General features: G+C 31.4%; 4 protein-coding genes across 4 annotated transcripts in view; 3 read left to right on the top strand and 1 right to left on the bottom strand.

Moving 5' to 3' along the window:
• Positions 1-5136, top strand: part of Phum_PHUM432720 (ablim, putative) — a gene marked incomplete at both ends in the record, with an annotated part of 11091 nt that extends 5955 nt beyond the window's left edge. The window contains 13 exons of the mRNA XM_002429376.1: positions 38-164; positions 278-462; positions 556-713; positions 1322-1514; positions 1596-1832; positions 1918-2018; positions 2113-2299; positions 2410-2526; positions 4157-4239; positions 4434-4503; positions 4621-4661; positions 4743-4931; positions 5023-5136. Coding sequence (XP_002429421.1) covers positions 38-164; positions 278-462; positions 556-713; positions 1322-1514; positions 1596-1832; positions 1918-2018; positions 2113-2299; positions 2410-2526; positions 4157-4239; positions 4434-4503; positions 4621-4661; positions 4743-4931; positions 5023-5136 — 1802 coding nt within the window. The remainder of the gene's footprint in view (positions 1-37; positions 165-277; positions 463-555; positions 714-1321; positions 1515-1595; positions 1833-1917; positions 2019-2112; positions 2300-2409; positions 2527-4156; positions 4240-4433; positions 4504-4620; positions 4662-4742; positions 4932-5022) is intronic.
• A 2468-nt stretch (positions 5137-7604) lies between these two features.
• Positions 7605-10878, top strand: Phum_PHUM432710 (uncharacterized protein; the record flags this gene model as incomplete). Its single annotated transcript, XM_002429375.1, has 9 exons — positions 7605-7615; positions 8380-8570; positions 8944-9166; positions 9333-9377; positions 9487-9731; positions 9805-9995; positions 10077-10259; positions 10331-10663; positions 10744-10878. The coding sequence occupies 9 exons, from the start codon at positions 7605-7607 to the stop codon at positions 10876-10878; spliced, it is 1557 nt and encodes a 518-aa protein (XP_002429420.1).
• Positions 10879-11739: 861 nt separating this feature from the next.
• On the top strand, positions 11740-16253 carry Phum_PHUM432700 (sodium/potassium-transporting ATPase alpha chain, putative; the record flags this gene model as incomplete). Its single annotated transcript, XM_002429374.1, has 16 exons — positions 11740-11825; positions 11978-12093; positions 12189-12401; positions 12508-12746; positions 12821-13010; positions 13112-13288; positions 13402-13559; positions 13648-13959; positions 14036-14216; positions 14292-14593; positions 14674-14842; positions 14923-15095; positions 15171-15374; positions 15438-15602; positions 15772-15876; positions 16023-16253. The coding sequence occupies 16 exons, from the start codon at positions 11740-11742 to the stop codon at positions 16251-16253; spliced, it is 3021 nt and encodes a 1006-aa protein (XP_002429419.1).
• Positions 16254-17185: 932 nt separating this feature from the next.
• Phum_PHUM432690 (RAC protein kinase DRAC-PK85, putative) lies at positions 17186-19495 on the bottom strand (the record flags this gene model as incomplete). Its single annotated transcript, XM_002429373.1, has 5 exons — positions 17186-17323; positions 17406-17531; positions 17600-17817; positions 17925-18212; positions 19372-19495. 5 exons carry the CDS (start codon positions 19493-19495, stop codon positions 17186-17188), a joined length of 894 nt encoding a protein of 297 aa, XP_002429418.1.
• Between the last annotated feature and the right edge of the window lie 1688 nt (positions 19496-21183).

Genomic DNA, 21183 nt, shown 5'->3' with positions numbered 1-21183 from the left:
AAACCCTAAAAGGTTTTTTTTTTGTTTCGAATTTAAGAATGCGCCGGATGTGGAGAAGAATTAAAAGATGGACAAGCTCTCATCGCTCTGGAACGTCAGTGGCATATATGGTGCTTTAAATGTAAAGATTGTGACGCCGTTCTCCACGGAGAATATATGGGAAAGTTAGTTTTAATCATTATCATTATCATTATCTTTTTTTCATGAGTGGAAGTAATCGAATGTGTATAATTTAAAAAAAAATTTTTTTTTTTTTTTTTTTCTCCCACTAAAACAGAGAAGGAGTGCCATATTGTGAAAAAGACTACCAAAAGCAATTCGGAGTGAAATGCGCTTACTGTTTACGTTTCATAAGCGGAAAAGTTTTACAAGCCGGAGACAACCATCATTTTCATCCGACGTGTGCGAGATGTAGCAAATGCGGGGATCCGTTCGGAGACGGTGAAGAAATGTATCTTCAAGGTGAGGTGCACATTTGAGAAATATAATAACGTTCGGTGAACTTCCGGTCCAAGCGTGTTAACGTTTCTCTCTCTCTCTCTCACTCTCTCGCAGGCGGAGCAATATGGCATCCACGTTGCGGTCCGGGTCCGACCGAAAACGGAACAATAATAAATGGTTCGACCATGTTGGAAAATGGTCACTGCACTGACACGGATGGTGAAATGAGCGCTCGCGACGGTCGAGATTACGACAGGATGAGCAGTTCGGCCGTAAGCGAAATGCAGGCACGTCAGACAAAAACTTTTTTGTTTCCCCCCACCCCCACCCCCCAAATTTAATGTATTTAATTCCCAATTATTATTATTAGTTGACGTCACGTGAGCATGTTTTTATTTATTTATTTATTTTTATTGATTTAATTAATCACGGCATTCATTTTGAAAAAAAAAAAAAAAAAAAAAAAAAAAAATTTTTTTGCATGAGCTACATTTTCGATTAAGTTTTTTTAATTTCAATTTAATTTTAATTTAATTTTAATTTTTTTTTTTAATTTTTTTGTTTTTTTGTTTTTTTTGGTTGTGCTTATTTGTTATTTTTTTTAGTTTTCCTTGCGTTCTCGAACGTCTAGTTTGAACGGCTCATTGGGTAGCCCTTGCAATAGTTTGAGTAGGAAGGTAAGTCGTTACTGTTGAACGTAATTATTATTATTATTATTATTATTATTATTATTATTATTATTACGTATTTGCTTGTTTGATTTTTTTTTTTTTTTGTGTTGGAAAGAATTTCGATTGGTTTTTCCAAATGATTTCGCTCGGATAGAGTTAGGGTTATCAGTGACAAAAAATTTGAATTTTGGAAATGTTTGATTTTTCAGTATGCTTACAATCGCGCGGGCTCACCTGGAATCATTCTTCGCGAGTACAAATCAAGCCAACAGTTTCCAGAGGATATCAGTAGAATATATACCTACAGTTACTTGACGGAAGAACCGAGTCAGGGATATTTGAAACGACCGATCGATCCGTACGATAAACCTCCGACCAGTCCGCATTTTCATCGGCCTTCTTGTGAGTTTTCCCCCCCCTCACCCCCCGCTCTTTTCTTTTGAGAAATCGGGAGAAATGATTGATGACCCCGATATTTTTCAGCATCTCATTCGCAACGCAGTGGGAAAATTCTCGTCAAAACGGGATCGAGGTCGGGCATGAGAGTCATGGCCGAAAGCATTCGTAGCGAAACTCCCAGACCTAAATCTCCTCACATGAATAACGAAGAACCGATCGAACTGGCTCATTTTCCCGATGCCAAAAAGCCTAAACCTGGAGAAAAATCGAAAATCGAACGGGATGATTTTCCCGCTCCGCCGTATCCGTACACGGATCCCGGCAAGTTTTTCTCTTTTCTTTTTCCTCTTGGAAAACTTTTATTTTTCTTCGAATGGTGTTGTGACTAAAAAAAAAAATTTTACAGAGCGTCGTAAGAGATGGTCAGACTCACATAAGGGTGCTTCAGATGAGGAAGAAGATGAAACTGATGCCAAAGATAAGGAGTCGGAAGACGATAAGTTGAAAGTAGGAATTCGTGACGTAAACGACTTGGAATTCGTTAAAAAAAAAAAAATTTAGCAGAAGGTAGTAACGGTTTTTTTTTTTTGTTCATAAACAGAAAGAAGAAGAAGAATTGAGTAAAATAGCAACAGGTATCGGAAAAGTATTTTTACAAAACGTGAAAGAAAGAGAAAAACTCCGTCAATACAAGCTACAGCATTTAGATCCGAGAAACGCTTCGAGAGTTCCATCGGCAAACAAAGAACCTGCCTACAGGCTAAGATATCAAAGTCCAGTGAATGCATGTAAGAGATAAGGCATTAAATATTAGGCCCCCCCCTTAGAGGTGGGGGTGGTGGTGGGGGTCCCCCGTTTCCCGAAACGATGTCTCTTATCGATTTGTCTTTTTTTGCAGCACCTTCGAGAAACATGGACCATCCTCGTCCTTGGGAAGAGGATGATTACATGGATCGAAGTTCGAGTTATCGTTCTTCGGTTGGACGTTCCGTCGGAGCCATCCCTAGTTACAACGGTAAGTTGGAAAATTATCATCATTTAAGCAGTAATTGAAATTTATTATTATTATTATTATCGTTATCGAAACGATATTTTCCCCTCCCCTCCCCCTCGCCCCCCCCCCGTTTCGATAACGATAACGACGAAACGCATAACGAATTCCGTAATTTAAAAAAAGAAAAGAAAAACGGGCACTTTTTAAAAACCCACGTGTACGCGCACGTGTATAACGTACACACACACATTGTTGCAACGGGAAAATCTTATATTCGCACTCACGCACACGCACACACGTGCACACACACACACTTGATTAAAGAAAAAAAAAAAAAATGAAAATGTTTACCTTGTTCGATTTATTCGTACTGCTGTTATACCCCCCCTCCCCCGTCTTCCCCCTCCCCGAGTTTCTAGAACTTTCGACGAACGTGTGATATTTAATTCGCTATAATATAAGGTAGGGAAAAAGTTTTTTTTTTTTTTGGCAGAGTCAATCGAATGCTCATTTCATGCTGTCGCAATCATATTAATAATAATTAATTTCTTTTGATTCTGCCACGTAAAATAATAATAATAATAATAATAATGATAATAATAATTTGTTTGTGACGATAATTTTTTTTTTTTTGCGTAGTGACATGTTAGAATTTTTTTTATTTTTTACTGCTGTCATTGTTTTTTTTAGCATCGCTTAAATTTTTTTAATTTTTTTTTTTTAAAAAAAACCGGATTTCCGTTTCCGGTTCGGAATTTATGCGGCATTTTGTTTTATTTTAAAAATTGCATTTTTGAATGGCGTTTACTACTACTAATAATAATAATAATAATGATTTACAATAAGAAAAAAAGAAAGAAAAACGTGAAAAAGAGCAAACGTGATTTGTTTCTCTCTCTCTCTCTCTCTCTCACACACACACACACACGCACACACTGATGTTGTAAATCACGGTTATATTTTTTTTTTTTTTTTTTTTTCCGGTACACGATGATTTTTTTTTTTTTTTTTTTTGTGTAGTTGCATGATTTTATATGTTTTTGTGTGTAGCGACACCGTCGTCGAGAATGGGATACGTTCGATCTCCTGGAAAAGCTTCGACGCTTCCCACAGGAAGATACACGAGCGGTTACTGCAGCGATTACGGAGTCGGGTTCAACGTGAGTTTATTTCCCAAGTTTGATCTTTTTTTTTCTCTCTCTCTCTCTCTCTCTCTCTCTTTTCTTTCTGTAGTCTTCTGTGTCGGTCGTCTCTTACTCGGTTACCTTGGGTAAGTGTTTGCATGTTTGTTTGTTTGCTCGTTTTTTGCCGATGCCTTTTTTTTTGGAATGGAATTTTCGTTTTCTAACACATATCCAGGTAAGTACGAGGGTATACACCACTCGCGAAATGCGTTTTCCTCCCTCCCTCCCTCTTCCCCCCGCGTCAAGAATTTAACGTTTTTTTTTTTTTAATTCCCCCAACCACTCGCCCTCCCTCTTCTTTGAATTGTCGAAACGTCAAATTATCACAGCCGCTGCTGCTGCTGCTGGTGCAAATTTGTCGTTTCGATACCCGATTCCCAATCGGGATATATATATATATATATGAAATTTGTTTAAAATATTTAATTGCACGAAATGAGGGAAACTGGTTTTTAATGGTGTTCTAGTTGTTAGCGCATTGCGACACGTTCCCAAACCGGGTTATGGGTTGGCTCCGAGATCGCACACCTTCAGTTCGACTGGAGGTTCCGTGTCAAACATAGGGGTGAGTAGTTATATGGTGGTACCTAAATAGAATAAAATTTAGGTGAATTATTTTTAATTTTTTAATTTATTTATTATTATTATTATTACTATTAATATTATTATTATTATTGCTGTCGTACACGTGATTTGATAAAATTTTTTTTTCATTTCCCCTCTCCCGGCGGGGATATTTCACAGGGTGATTTTTCATACAGCGGATTCGGTGAGAAAACACACAGCACGGAATTCAGCAGTGGAAAATCGGATAGTGAGTATATATATGTATTGATACATCGGTTGTCGTCGTTTGTTTGTTTTTAAAACAACAAACAAAGGAAAAAATGGAATATAATAATAATAATAATAATAATAAATATCGTTTCAGTTTCCGGTGGTTCGATATCGGAAGTCGATCGAAGAGCTTTGGTGAGTAGTTGTAGTAATAATGGTAGTAGTAGTCGTTTGTATATTATTATCATTATCATTATTTATTTAAAATTTTTCCAGAATCCGGACATGCCGATGTCGACGACTTTTCAAGGGGGTTTGAGATACGCGTCGTACAGTCCTCATTTGAGACGATCGCTTCCGACGTTGTCGCACATGAGCAACGAACCACCCAAGATATATCCCTACCATTTATTAGTTATAACCAATTACAGGTTGCCCGCGGACGTGGATAGATGTAATTTAGAGGTGAGAAAGAGGTCAAAAGTTCATCCGTTCTTTCGCACGTTCGTGGAGTAAATAATGACCCCTCCCCCCCCTTTTTTTTTCTTTTTTCCAGAGACATCTTTCGGATGCCGAATTCGAGCAGAAATTTCAATGCAGTCGAGCTGAATTTTATAGAATGCCGCAGTGGCGAAGGAACGACATGAAACGACGCTTGAAATTATTTTAAAAAAATTATTATTATTATTATTATTAATAAGAGAAAAAAAAAAAAGAGGAGGGAATCGAAGACAAAAAGAAAAACAAACGTTTGCCTTGTGAATGCTGTTGCTCCTGTTGCTGCCGCCGCTCCTGCTGCTGCTGTCGTCAACACATAACAGAGTCGTCATACCACCATTACGATCATTTTTTTGGGGGGAGGGGGAGGGGGAGGGGGCATTTGCATTATTTTTCATTTTAAAATTTGACGAATTGATCGATTTTAATCGATTGGAAAAATAGGAAACGATGATGATGATAATAATGATAATGATAATGATAATGATAATGTGTGCGTACACACGCACGCACGCACGCGAGTGCGTGTGCGTGTGTGCACGTGTACCAGCCTTTCAACAATTTTGATTAGCAAAAAAAAAAAAAAAAAAAAAGAAAAGAAATTTTTCAAGGCGTGATTGTTGTGTAAGGTCGTGGGTGGTGTTTGTTAGTTTGTTTGTTTGTTTGTTTGTTCGTTTGTCTCCTCCGATTCGGAAATCATTTTTTTATTGTCCTATTTTCTATATATATAAATATATATATATATATTCGAACGCTTGTATAAAAAAATTATTATTATTATTATTATTATTATATCTTTATCACGTAAAAATTATATATATATATATATGAATATTACCTGGAATACTAGTTAAACCGAACGCGCGTGTTCGATGATGATGATGATAATAATAATAATAATTATTATTATTATTAATATATACACGGATTCGGTTTTTTATTTATTTATTTTTTAATAAATGTAAGTAAATAAGTAATCGCGTCGGTAATTATTTTTTATATTTACGATATATCGAAAAAAAAATAAAAAAAATAAAAATTTAAAAATTTAAAAAAAAAAATGGCTTTTGCATAAAATTCCATGCGTGCTTCTTTATTTTTTTTTTAATTAATTAATAAATAAATCTAACTAATTACTATTATTATCATTATTATTATTATTATTATTATTAATTAATTATTAATTATTATTATTATTGTGAAACGTTCGACGTGAAATTTTTTGTTAGAAAATTGCTTAATTTTCTTTCTCTCCCTTTCTCTCCCTCTCTCTCCCTCTCTCTCTCTCTCTCTCTCTCACTAATACGTTTTCAATCGTTTGAATGATGATGATGATGATTATTATTATTAATATTAATTTTTTTAATTTGTCTTCTGCTTATTTCATAACGAACGACTCAATCATTATTTGAAACTGTGATCGTTTTTATCGACTTTAAAAAATGTCAATCAAAACAAAAAATTATTTATTTATTTATTTATTTTTACGTATGTATGTATGTGTGTGCATAAATCGTTTTATTTAATTATTATTATCATTAGTATTATTATTATTTGAAAAAAAAATGAATCCGTTTTCACACGATCGAACGTTAAATAATAATAATAATAATAATAAATAAATAAATTTTTTTTTTGTTTTTTTTTTAAATATTTTTTTAGATGTAAGATTTTATGTAATGTGTGTGTTGTGCGTGTGCTTGTGCGTGTTTTATCATTATTATCATTATTATTCCCGGATTGAAAAAAAAAATGATGACGTAAACACGCACACACGCATACTCGAATCGAAATTATAATTTTTCTTCCTTTTTTTAATCATCATCCTCATTATTATTATTATTATTATCATCATCTATGTATTCTATCTATTTATCTATCTATCTATCTATCTATTTGTGTATTTATTTATTTATTTATTCGATTGATTGATTGATTGATTTTTAATAATACGACGGTGATCCGAAAGGGTTTTAATTAATTAAATATAAATAAGAAAATAATTTTTATTTTTTTAATTTTAATTATTTTAATTATTTAATTTAATTTAATTATTTTAATAAAAAAAAAAATCGATAAAAATTTCGTTGCAATAATAATAATAATAAATAATAAAAAAATTTGCTTTATTTTAAATTTTTAAATAAATAAATAAATAAATAAAAGAAGGATTTATATAAGTAAATAAATTATTTAAAAAATTTTTTTTTTTTATCATTATTATTATGATTATCACTTAATAAAATAAATTTCGTGTCGAAATTATTATTATTTTTATTAAATTTTTTTTTTTTTAATAAAAATTAATTATTATCATTATCATTATTTTAATTAATTCGAATTAGTTTGCGAGGTTATTAATAATAAATTATCTTATACGAATTTGTTTGTTTGTTTTTAATGACGTCATATAATAATAATCGAAATGATTTATCGATATTATCGCGATATATCGATATTTATATCATCAATATTGTTGTTATTAATCAATTCGTTTGATTTTTATTTTGTTTTTTGTTGTTTTGTTATTCGGTGATAAAGTGTGATTTTTATTATTATCATTATCTTTATTTAAATTTATTAATTATTACGTAATTTAATTTGAAATTTTATGGGAAAAAAAAAAAACTCGAGTTTCGAATGAGGGTCACGTGAATTAAGTAACGATTTGAATTAACGTTTCGCGATTTTAACGGTTATTTATACGGTTATGTTCGTTATGTAAATAAAAGTTACGCGTTTATGAATTTTATCATTTTTTTTTTTATTATCGTGGTTTAGGCTTTTCGAGTTCGATTAGTTTTTTTTTTTTTTTTTGTTTTTGTACTTTGATTTCACGTGGTTAATTATAAAAAAAAAATTTTTTTCAAGTATTTTCCTAACGGAATAATAATGTTGTTATATATATATTAGTAAAAGAAAGGAAACCGTTGTTATTGTGCAGGGAATTTTTTTTAAAGGTTTTTTTTTTTTTTTGGTTTCTTCAACGTTGCGTTGCAGGGAATTTTTTTTTTCACAAATAAAATTGTTTAAAAACCACTGTGTGTCGAAGTAGAGACGCGAGTATTGAGAGTTACGTGGCTTTCAATTCACACGCTCAACTTACTTATTTTAAATTAATTTTATTATTATTATATATTTAGTTTAATTAATCATCGTAGTCTCAGTATTTTAATAAAATGTAAGTATTTCTTTTCATTTGTATACGTCACGAATCATTATTATTATTATTTGCAAAATTTCCGTTAATTTCTTTCAGGTGAAAAAAAAGAAATTTTTTTTTTTTTTTTTTTTGTGCATAATGTCTACCGTTAAAATCGACAATTACTATTTTTATTTTAATTGAATAAATATAAATTTTAATAAATGGTTGTTATTATTATTATTATTATTATTATTATTAATACGTTTTTAGGTTAGGTTTTCCGTTAAAAATCGCCGAACACGGTTTATCATCTTCTGATGTGGATGGCATTATTTACGTGTCATCGGATTCACAAATAACCGAAAATTCAAGTTCGGTTAGATCATATTTAAAACCGTATGAAGAAATCGACGATTCATTTAATTCTTCAGTTAGTGTTTTACCTGTGAATCTTCCCGCTGGTAAGATTTTTTTTAAAATTTGCAAAATCATTTACAATAATCAAAATGGATGAATTCATTAATGATGACTCAAACTAAATTTAACCGTTATTATTAACTTGATTTGCGTGCCTGTGTCTGTGTGACTTTATTTCACATATTAAACTTTTAAAGTAGTTTTTTATTATCCTCATCACACTATTAACCCTTCATTTTGATTATTTTTTTTAGAAGGTGATCAATTTATATCAAAAAATATTGAATTGATGTGTTTTTAAAGAATGCAAAACCTCTTCGATAAGATATTTTTTAATTTAAATAAATTAGTTGTTTTTGAATGAGAATCAAACTGAAGAAGCTCAGGCTGTAATTAATTATTAAATTGTATTTACAGGTCGTCTTGTTTATTCTCCAGTATTAAATTTAACAGATTATGATGATGTTAGAAGTTATGCTGAAGCAGCTTCGAGGGGTGTTAAAAGAGCACTAAAAGCAGGTATTAAAAATCCTCTTTTAGTTTTACCCAAAAGTGAAAGATTCCCAGAGAGTCAACTGACTACACTGTTGGGAGCATTGGAAGCATTATATGTTGTAAGTAGTATACATATCATCTATTTGTATCGAGAGAGTGAGTGAGAGAGAGAGAGAGAGAGAGTGAGAGTGAAAGAGAGAGAGAGAGAGATTCTAAATTTACATGTGACACGATAAGTAAACCTATTTACTGAAGTGGTTTTAAAAGATATGAAATTTCATATTTACAAAAATTAAATGATAACAATTTAGGTGCCTACTGATAAGTATATTGAATAATTCTCGATTGAAGTCCTTGTTTCAACATCATCATTATTATTATTATTTAATCTTTTATTTTTTAATTAAAGCCTCTTCAATTAAGAGAAGATGTACCTGAAAAAAAGCAAAAAGTCAAAAGTTTAAGTATTTGGAGTCAAAATGAAAACTCTCTCTCTGAACTTGTCGCTTTGGGTCAAATCCTGGAAGCTGGAAGACTCGTTTGTCGTGATATCGGTGGTCCAGATCCAGAAAGAATGTCCGCCATTCGTGTTGAAGAATACGTTCGAAACGTATTTAAAAATTCTAATATCGAGATGACGGTCGTGAGCGATTTGGACGTGCTAGCAAAAGAATATCCATTATTTGCTGCGGTTAATAGAGCAGCCAGCGGTTGGTTTAATTAATTGTTTTATTATTATTATTATTATTATTTGGAGTTATTACGTTTCATTGTTGTTTGCAGTGATCTCGAGGCATTTAGGACGAATTATTTATTTGAAATACGAACCCGAGGGAAACATTACCCGAACTCTGGGCGTCGTGGGTAAAGGTATCACTTACGACACGGGTGGTGCCGATATAAAAATTAACGGTTTAATGGCGGGAATGTGTCGGGATAAATGCGGAGCTGCTTCCGTTGCAGGATTCATGCATGTAATGATGTTGCATTCATTTTATGAAAACACGTCCATTTTGTGTTCGTTCGAAAGTTTTATTTACAAAATTTAATTTCAGATCGTTTCACAATTGAAACCGAAAAATATTCGCGTCATCGGTGCTTTGTGCATGGCAAGAAACAGCGCAGGTGAAAATGCATACGTTTCTGACGAAGTCATAACGGCACGTTCGAAAGCAAGAGTCAGAGTTAATAATACCGATGCTGAGGGTAGAATGGTCATGGCTGACGTTTTATGCAAGGTAATATATATATAAATAATGATGAAAATTAATTTTTTAGAAAAAGGTTATGAAATTTTTTAAATTTTCAGGTAAAAGAAGATGTTTTAAAGTATGATAACGTTCATTTGGTGACTATAGCCACATTGACGGGACACGCGGAACGTTCTGTCGGCCCATATTCGATCGTAATGGACAATTCGGTTGCCAAAGTGAATAAAGAAAGTCAAAAAATACAAGAAGCTGGAACTTGTTTGGGAGATCCATTCGAGATAAGCGTATTGAGACGGGAAGATTTTAAAAATCACAAAGGTTGTTGGGAAGGTGATGACGTAAATCAATGTTCTAACGATTCTGCTTCGAAAGCCATGAGAGGTCATCAAGGACCAGGAGCTTTTCTTATCATGGCTTCGGGTTTAGATAAGGTAAAATAACTTTTGCCCTTTTTTTCACACACATCCCTTTACAATTCACTCGACTGATAATTTTGCCATTTTTATTTTAGCACGGTTTGAATTCTTCGGCACCTTTGAGTTATTCGCACATAGACGTTGCTGGTTCTGCTGGTAAAATACCCGAAGAACCAACAGCATCATCCGTATTGGGCTTATATGCGGCATACATAAAAGAATTCGTTTGAAAGAAAAAAAAAAAAAAATTTTTATCAGTATTACTCAAGAGAGAGAGAGAGAAAATGATGACACTTTTCTTTTGTTTTTCCAAAAAAAAAAAAAAAAGGGGATACATACGAATTCAGTACGACTTTCAGTATATGAACAAATTTTATTATTATTATTATTATTATTATTAGGGATTTAACACACATATATATATATTTTTTGATGTTTTTTTTTTTTTGATTTATTTTCAATTGTATAATTTTTTTTTTAATATTCTATGACTTGAATTAAATTTGTCGAGAATGATGATAATATAATTGGGGTACAAAAAATTATTTTTTTTTTAAATATTTTGTCGTGTATTATTATTATTATTACTACTTTAATAAACGTTTAATGACAATTTTTTTATCTTTTAATTTTTGTGATAACGATATAATAATTTTTTTTTTAAATATATATATATATATATATATATAAATATAAATCGGTTTATAATTATTAACGTACCTTTTTTTTTTTTAATTTAAAAAAGTACCCATTGTTGTATCCTCGAGGGATCGATCCATCATTTTTATATAAATTTAACGGTTTGTTTATGAATTTCGCCGCCATGACAGTTTTTTTCAAAGTTTTATATGTATACAGGAAAGGGAATTTGTTTTTTTAATTAATTAATTAAGACGTTCGTTAATTATTAAAAGTAATAAAAAAATTTCGATTCACTTTACAAAATACTTTTCTAAATAAAATTGACAAAACGTTTATAACTGTTATGAATTAATTTGTTTTTTTAAACAGGGGTGCAGGGAAATTTGTCGCGAAACGTTTTTAATAAATTCTCGTAACGGTTGTTTTGTAACGTTTTTAAGTAAATAAATATGAACGAACCATCTCAATCAACGGCTGAAAAAACTGATGATGAAAAATCTAAAACGCCACGAAATTTTGAAGATAATATCGTATTGTCTTACCTTATAAAACTTGTACCGAAACCACTGAGAGTATTTTGCATGTAAGTTTTAACGTAAATAAATATTTTTTAAATAAATTTAACGTTATTTACAAAAATTTTAACTCATAATATTATCATCATCATCATTATTTTTTTTTTTTTAGGAGGAGGAAGAAAAATAAAAGTGAGCTTGATGCATTCAAGCAAGAAATTGCTACTGATGTTCATACAATATCATTGCAAGAATTTTATGAAAGATATCAAACTAATCCTGATACAGGTATTTATTATAAGAGATCCTAAAAATTTTATTGCAAGTCAACTTATTTATATTCTATTATATTGTTATAATTGATGATAACATAACCTTTTAAGGTTTAACTCAAGCACAAGCCAATGAATATTTACAAAGAGATGGTTTCAATGAATTGGCTCCGCCGAAAACAACACCACAAATAATGATATTTTGCAATCACATGTTTTTGGGTTTTTCAAGTATTTTATGGGTATCTGGTATTTTGTGTTTGGTTGCATATACAGTATCAGCACAAACTCAAGATGATCCAGAAAAAAGTAATTTATATTTGGGTTTGTACAAACATTTTCTTAAATTTAACATCCATGATGATCATATTGTTTGAAAAAAATAAATGATTGAGTTTTGTTTGTTTGTTTGTTTGTTTGTTGGGTGCAGGTGTTATGATAATAATTGTAGTTATTGTAACTGGATTGTTTGGTTATGCTCAAGATCGTACTTCATCAAAAATAATGGATTCATTTAAAAAAATGATAACTCATTCAGCAACCGTTATAAGAGATGGAAAAGTATCAAATATACCAAGTGTTAATTTAGTTAAAGGAGATGTAGTTTTAATTAAATTTGGTAGTAAAGTTCCAGCCGATGTAAGAATAATCGAATGTTTTGGAATGAAGGTATTTATAATAGGTCTCGTGAATGTTCATGAAAGAACAATTGAAATTATTTTGGTAAATTTTCTAATAAACAGGTTGATAATTCATCATTAACTGGAGAAACTGAACCTCAACCAAGAGGAGTAGAAAATACAAGTACTAACGTTATGGAAACACAAAACGTTGCCTTTTATTCCAGTAATGTTATGGAAGGAACGTGTAAAGCAATCGTTTTTGAAACTGGAGATAGAACGGTCATAGGAAGATTGGCAACATTGACAGTAGGTAAAATTCCTCTCTCTCCCTATCATAATAATTTCAACCTTTTTCTTAATCAAATGAAATCATCATGGAAGCTTTATTTAAAAAAAAATTTTTTTTTCCAGGTTTGGAAAGAGCTAGCAGTCCATTAACGATAGAAATTCGTCGTTTTGTTATATTGATAACATGCGTTGCTGTTGCTTTGTCAACTTTTTTCATTATTCTTGCCATAGCCATGAAATATGATTTGATAACATGTTTTATTTATTTTGTCGCCATTTTGGTAGCCAACATTCCAGAGGGTACAATAATAATAATCTTTTTGTTATTTGATATATTTTTATTTTTCACGTCAGGAGTTTATAAATTGCTGACACACACAATAAATTTTTTATCATTTATAAAAACATTTTAGGTCTTTTGGTAACTTTGACACTTTGTTTAACGCTAACGGCTAAAAAAATGGCGAAAAAAAATTGTTTAATAAAAAGTTTAGATTCTGTCGAAACTTTAGGATCAACATCAACAATTTGTTCGGATAAAACAGGAACGTTAACACAAAATCGAATGACAGTACCGTATCCCTTTCCCCTCCTCCCTCCTTTTTTTAATTATAAATTAAACGATTGTACGTATTATCGATTTTGATTTTTCATTCCAGGTACTTGAAATAATGTATAATTTTACCACGTATCCAATTAAATATGGCGAAGATAGAAATTCTACGGTTTCTAACGAATTCGACGTCAACGATCCAGATTTTATTAATTTAATGACGTGTGGTAAATTATGTTTGAGAGCGGAATTCGAGGGTGATTCGACGGAACCCGTTTTAAATAGAAACGTAGAAGGAGATGCTTCCGAGGCGGCCATATTGAAATGCGTTGAATGTATTTCACCAAACGTAAAACAATTCAGAGTAGCAAATCCGAAATTAATGGAAGTTCCATTTAATTCCACTAATAAATATCAAGTAAATTATTTCAAACAGTTTGAAATGATATTGATTTTGATAAAATATTTACGATTTTTTAAAAATTTTATGGTAGTTGTCCATACACAAAACAGCAAATGGTAACATGTTGTTTATGAAAGGTGCACCGGAAAAAATTTTACAATTGTGTTCGACAGTAAGTAGCGGAGGAAGAGGTAGAAATTTAACAGATGACGCAAAAGAACAAATAAATGCTATCTTAACCGAAATGGGTAAAAAAGGTGAAAGAGTTTTAGGTACGTTACCTTTTTGGAAGTGCCATCGACCTACCTCGAATGGAAATCCGTACGTCGTTTTTTTTTTCATTTAAGGCTTTTGCGATTATGCATTAAGCGATGATGCAGGAGTGCAGTACGATCCGGCTAAAAAAAATTTTCCAACAACCGGATTAAGATTTTTAGGATTGATGGCACTTATCGATCCGCCAAGAGAAGCCGTACCTGATGCTGTGGCAAAATGCAGAACGGCTGGTATACGTGTTATTATGGTAACGGGTGATCATCCGGTAACGGCAGAAGCCATCGCAAGAAACGTCGGTATTATAAGTAAAAGTACAAGAAACGAATTAGCAAAAGAATTAAATGTCGATGAAAAAGACGTGCCAGCATCAAACGTAAAAAGATTTTTTTTTTTTTTTTTTTTACACGATTTGAAATTAATAAAACGTTTTTTAATTTCATTTAATATTTTTAGGTAAAAGCAATCGTTATAACGGGTGATCAACTCAGAAACATGGGAAGTCAAGAATTGGATGAAATAATTAAAAATCACGAAGAAATTGTTTTTGCAAGAACTACACCGACACAAAAACTTTCCATCGTCGAAAGTTGTCAAAGACTCGGTTACATAACGGCCGTGACAGGTTATTATTTAATTTCCGTTTCCGGTTTTTTTCCATCTTTAAATCGTTATTTGTTACGTTGTTTGTTTTTGGGTTTCCAGGGGATGGAGTCAACGATTCTCCAGCTCTTAAAAAAGCTGATATCGGTATTGCCATGGGTATTGCCGGATCGGATGTATCGAAACAAGCAGCGGATATGGTTTTACTAGATGATAATTTTGCATCAATTATTGTCGGAATAGAACAAGGAAGAATAATATTCGATAATTTAAAAGTTTTTATTTATTATTTTTACATAAAACTTTTTCAAAACTCGTTTTGATTATTAAAAAACAAAAATCTTTTACAGAAATCCATTTGTTACGTTCTCACGTCAAACATACCGGAAATGGCTCCATTTATTGCTTATCTTATATTTCAAATACCCATGCCACTGAGTATAATTGCAATTATAATTGTCGATGTTGGTACCGACATGGTTCCGGCAATCGCATTGGCTTACGAAAGAGCAGAATCCGACATAATGAAAAGAAAACCTAGAAATCCATTTCAGGTTCGTTTGTTATGATTTATCGAGTAAAAATTCCACATTTAAATTATTATTATTATCATTTAGGATAAATTAGTAAATAGAAGATTGATATGGATGGCATATGGACAAATTGGAATAATACAAATGATGGCAGCATTTTCTGCATATTTTGTCGTCATGGCACAAAATGGATTCTTGCCTTTGACTCTTATAGGTATAAGAGAAACGTGGGAAAACAAAGGAGAAATTGTAACGGATTCCTACGGTCAACAATGGGCTTTCGGACCTAGAAAAGTAAATAAATAAATAAATAAATAATAATAATAATATTAAAATATCAATTTATTATCATTATTATCATTACCCTTTTTTTTTTTTTTTTTTTTTTTTTTTGTTTATATTCGATACTCTCGAATAGAGTCTCGAACGTTATTGTCAATCGTGTTTTTTTGCCGCCATTATAGTGACTCAAATAGCGGATGCAATAATATGTAAAACGAGGAAAAATTCAATATTTCAACAGGTAGGTACGTACGTTATTATTTTCCCCTTTCCCTTTCCCTTCCCCTCTCCTTCTTCTCCCCCCCTCCCGCGTTAATTATTATTATTATTATTTATCGTTATGACGTCACTTTACGTTGACGCGGACGCGCACCCACGCTCGCACAGGGAATGCACAATTGGGTATTAAACGCTGGTTTGATTTTTGCCGTGCTCATGGGTTGTTTCATTTTGTACACCCCCGGAATGGACGAATATTTCATGATGCCCCCCATAAGGGCGGAACACTGGCTTCCGGGTTTACCATTTGCATTTATTATTATTTTATTTGACGAAGTGAGAAGATATATATTAAGAAAACGACCCGGAGGATGGGTCGAAAGAGAATTTTATTATTAAATTTTTATCATTATCATTATTATTATTATTATTATTATTATTATTATTATTATTATTTATTTTTTTTTTTTATGTATCGATTATATAAAATAAAATTTTTTTTTTTTTAAATATAAATTTACGCTTTTTCGATGATTGTACAATTATCATCATCATTAATATTTTTGAAAAAAAAAAAAAAATCGAAAATAATCGATTGATCGATTAATCGATTAATCGATACACACACGTATGTACACACACAAAAAGCGTTTTTTTTTTTTACTCTATGTTTAAATAAATAAATTATTTTTTTACACACTCAAGGACACTTTATTTATTTATTTATTTAAATATTTTCAGTTTGATATTTTGGCGGTTTTATTATCTAATACCACGTCGTCACATTCGTTAATGTCACCACTCACGGTTTCGCAAGTACACTCATATGAATTTTGTTTATCAATTTTTTTTTTATTATTATCACCACCACCGCCACCACCGCCACCACCACCACCACCACCACCATCATCATCATCATCATCGCCATCATGGTGTGCGATGTAAGAAGATTTTTCCGCGTCGTCGCATATGCAATAAGAATAACTCGACGATTTTTTTAAATTTTTATATTTTAAATTTTTATTTTTAATATTATGAGACCCGCAAAAACTTTGCGATGACGTCGTGTTCGATTGCCCGCGCTTTCCCGCTGACGTCATTTCCGTCATAGTTGACGTCACATCGCATAATTTCATACTTTCCAATAATTCTTTTTCCCATTGTTTTTCTTTTTTTTCACGTTCTCTCTTTCTTAATTCCCTTTCACGATTGTACACTCGAAATTCAATTATTGTACCTGGCGTATCGATTGTCGATATTTCGTTATTACTCTGAAAAAAAATCGAATCGAATCAAATCGTTTATTAATAATAATAATGATAATGTTAATATTAATTTACCAATTCGAGACTCAATGCCGGTTGTAAAAGTCTTTGTTTGGCTAATCTTTTTTTCTTTTTATGTAACGGTTTTGTTTCGACGATCATTTCTTCTAATTCTAATGTCGGATCACAATTTAAATGATCTTTCTGTAAAAACAAAAATAATTTTTAGTCATCTTAACGAAACGCGACGACGACGCCGACGCCATTTTGTTTTTTAAATACTTACGGGTGGTGTAAATGACGGTTTTATTTTTTTATCCATAACTAAATTAATATCGTATTTTGATATGGCAGGCACGGTTTTAAGTTCCGATAATGAACTGATTCTACCACCGGGTTCGACGCACAAAAGCTAAACAAACGTTTTAATAATTAAAAAATAAAGAAAAAAGAAAAAAAGAAATTTTGTCCGTTACAAACCTTTGAAAGAAGGTCGACCGTTTCGTGCGTCCATGTTTTCGAATAAACCAATGGAATGTTAAATAAGTTCCGTACATCACCGATAGATGTCGTCGAGTGTATGTCGTAGGGTCTCGATAGAGAAAGCATTTCGTATGCGCAAACTCCGAGTGACCACCAGTCGACGGCAAAATTATAACCGACGCATTCATCCGTTACGCATGCAAATATTTCCGGTGCTGGAGTGACGTCACGCGGGGTGACGTAAAATGGCGGGAAAAAGAAAATTTTATTATTATACTCGTTTTGAAAGGGGTTTTTATTTATTTATTCTTCATTTACTTACCCATGTAAGGTTTCGTACCGCTCATTGACGTCGCCAATTGTCCTTCTTTTAATATTGTCGCAATGTTAAAATCCGTTAAATGTGCGTGACCGTTTTCGTCGAGGAGAATATTATCGGGTTTAACATCTCTATGAACTATGGATTTCCTTTGTAAATATTCCAATGCCAAACCGAGTTCCAATATGTATAATCTCACGCAGTCTTCTTTGAAATGTACTTTTTGTTGTATGTGATATCTTAAATCACCACCGGTGAAAAGATCGGAAACCATAAAAAGATCTTCTTCGTCTGATGAAATGAAACAAAATTATTAAAACCTTTTAAAAAAAAAAAAAAACCGGATATCCGGGCGACGCCATCTTTAAAAACTTTTATACGAAACGTTATTGGTAAAATTTTGTGATATTTTATAATGATTATTTAACAAGTTTTTCTCTCTCTCTCTCTCTCTCTCTCACGATTTGGATATATCACGTTTCACTCTAACGAGATTGTTCTAGAAAAACGAACGTGTAATTTGACATTTAAAAAAGAAAATTTTTTTGACCGTTGGTAAAAGTCGTTGAGAATTATGGATAATAAAAAAAAAAAATATAAATTGACGTGGGATAAAATTAAATATGATTGAAAAAATTATGTCAACTTATGTTAAAAATCACGTCCGACGGGAGGGAAAAAGAATTAAATCAAAAACACTTGAGAACCCGCGTTTTTTTGTTTTGCCACGTTTTTTTTCCGAATATTGAAATTGTGATAACCCGAATAATGATAAATAAATCTTATATAGCCTAAAACGAAAAAGAAAAAAAAAAAATTTTATGGACGTGTCATAAGAAGAAATACCAATAGAACACAATGGAAGAAGCCACTTGTGAGAGGGGGCGGGGGGGATAAAACTAAATATGAATAAAATTTTGTGTAAAGGAAATTGAATCGCATTCAGTGACTGAAAAAGAAAGGAAAATCCCAAGGGAACAAAAAAAAACGAAAAGAAAAAGAAAAAGAAGAGCGAACAAAATGCAATAAAAAAAAAAAAATGAATGAATGAAGAGAGATTTACACAATTTGTGGAGAACGCCATTTTTTTTTTTAATACGAATCCCTCCCCTTCCTTCCCCTCCCCTCCCCCGCCGCCAAAAAAAAATTCGATTATTATTATCATTTTTTTTTTTTTTAAAAATTAAATAATAAAATATTAATTTCAAACCGTGAAACAAAAAACGGAAATGACGTAATAAAGTAAAATGCGACGAAGGAAATAATTGAAAAAATTGTTGTGTTACGTCATTACAACAAAACGAATTTTTTGCGAAAAAGTTATAAATTCAAAATAAGTTCTGACGACACTTCGTTAAACTTGGAAAAAAAGTTTATTTTGTGGTAATTGTATACTAAAAAATAAAGTAATATTAACTCGCAATAAAAAATGAGAGAAACCTGAACGTACCTTGAAAAGAAAACCAAAGATTCACGAGGAAAGGATGTTCCAATGTCGTTAATATTTCAACTTCTTTTAATACGTTGTTCAAAGCGTCTCTTTCCATGCATTGAGTTTTATTCATGTATTTCATGGCGTACAATTGTCCGGTTCCTCTTTTTTCCACGATGCATACCTGAAATAAAAAAACAAAAGTTAATTTGAAACGCGATAAAACGCCGTTAAGTTTGTGCGAATGTTTCTGAACGCGCTTTTTTCTTATATTTTACTCCCACCCCTTTTCTCTCCTCTTCTTTAACTCTTATCTTTTCCCCTTCCCACTTTATTTCTCTCTCCCCTCTTTTTTCTATTCCCCTCTCTCCCCCTCATTTTCTTTTCTTCCCTTTCCACCTCTCTTGCGGTTTTAATTAAATGTCGGAAGCTTTTTGTGACCGCATTTAACCGCGTGAACGTTTCCACTCCTTTCATAATAGTAATAAAACTATAATTTGCACTTTAAGTGCATTATATAAAAAAAAATTTTTTATTATCGTTCGAACGTTAATGAAAAGAAGGGGAGAGGGAGAAGAGGGAGGGGAAAACTTTCCCGCTGGAAAAAATAAATTAAAAATTATATACGTTATTTATTATTTTTCTCGGGATTTCCCAATGTAAGAATACCACCACCACCACCCCTTCTACTTATGCCACGTGAATAATCGATATCGAATATAAAAGTTTATTATATTTATTGTTAAATTAAAAGTTTTTATTATTATTATTATTATTATCATTATATTTTTCGATAAATTAATAACCGGAAATAATTCGTCTATCCTTATATTTTTTCCTCCTTCTTCCTATCCCAACTCTCCTCGCTTCGCCTCCATTTTTTTTTATTAAATTATAATTAAAATTTATGATTTTTTTAATAAACACTTTTCGTTTATTTAAAATGGCGGATTATTAAATTAAAAAACAATACTAATAAAAATAATAGTTAGCAAAATTTTAATTTAAAAAAAATTAATAAATGAAATGATTGAGAGATATTCGTTCGTTATATTCGTATATCCATAGAGTAAAAAAATATTTTTGTTTTTTTGTCGACAAATTTTCCCGCCGGAAAAATTTTACAAACGCGTTTGTCGAAAAAATTAAAAATGCAAATAAACATTACGAGATGGGTTATGAGTGGGTGGGTGGGTGGGTGGTGATAGGTGGAAGGGAGAGAGCGTGAGAGAGAAGGGAGGGAGGAAGGGGGAATGGGCGGGGCATGTAAAAAAAAATTTACATAAATAAATAAAAAAAAAAAAGCAGAAGAAAAAATTCCTCGAGTGTTTGTTTTTGTTTTGTAAAAAAAAGTTTTGTTTATATTTAATTAAATTTAAAAGTAAATAATAATAATAATAATTACTTAATTAAAATAGTTTCATTAGTTTCCCCCCCCCCCCATTTTTTAAAATACTTTTCGACTACCATTTTTCATTTTGGTAATAATAATAATATTAATGGAAGAGAAAGAGAAAATAATAATAATAATTTTTTTTTTTTAACCTCCCTTCCCAGCCTTTTTGCGTGCGTGCGTGCGTGTGTTTTTCATTCCATCGTTAGAAAAAGGCAGAAGGACGCCATTTTTTTTTTTTTAAACACTTTTAAGAGCTTTTTTAAAACCGTTTCATTGTTTTAAAACTCTCTTCAAGACCCTTTTTTTTTTTTTTAAAGTGAAAATAATTAATTCTTGACTTAAGTTTTAATTTTATGAAATAAAAAAACGTTAAATTGTCATTATTATTATTATTATTATTATTATTTATCTCCTTCCACTTTTTTTTTTTTTTA

This window comes from Pediculus humanus, genomic scaffold (genome assembly GCF_000006295.1).
Source record: "Pediculus humanus corporis 1103172108201 genomic scaffold, whole genome shotgun sequence".
NCBI lineage: Eukaryota > Metazoa > Arthropoda > Insecta > Psocodea > Pediculidae > Pediculus > Pediculus humanus.
This window is presented reverse-complemented; position numbering and strand designations above follow the sequence as displayed.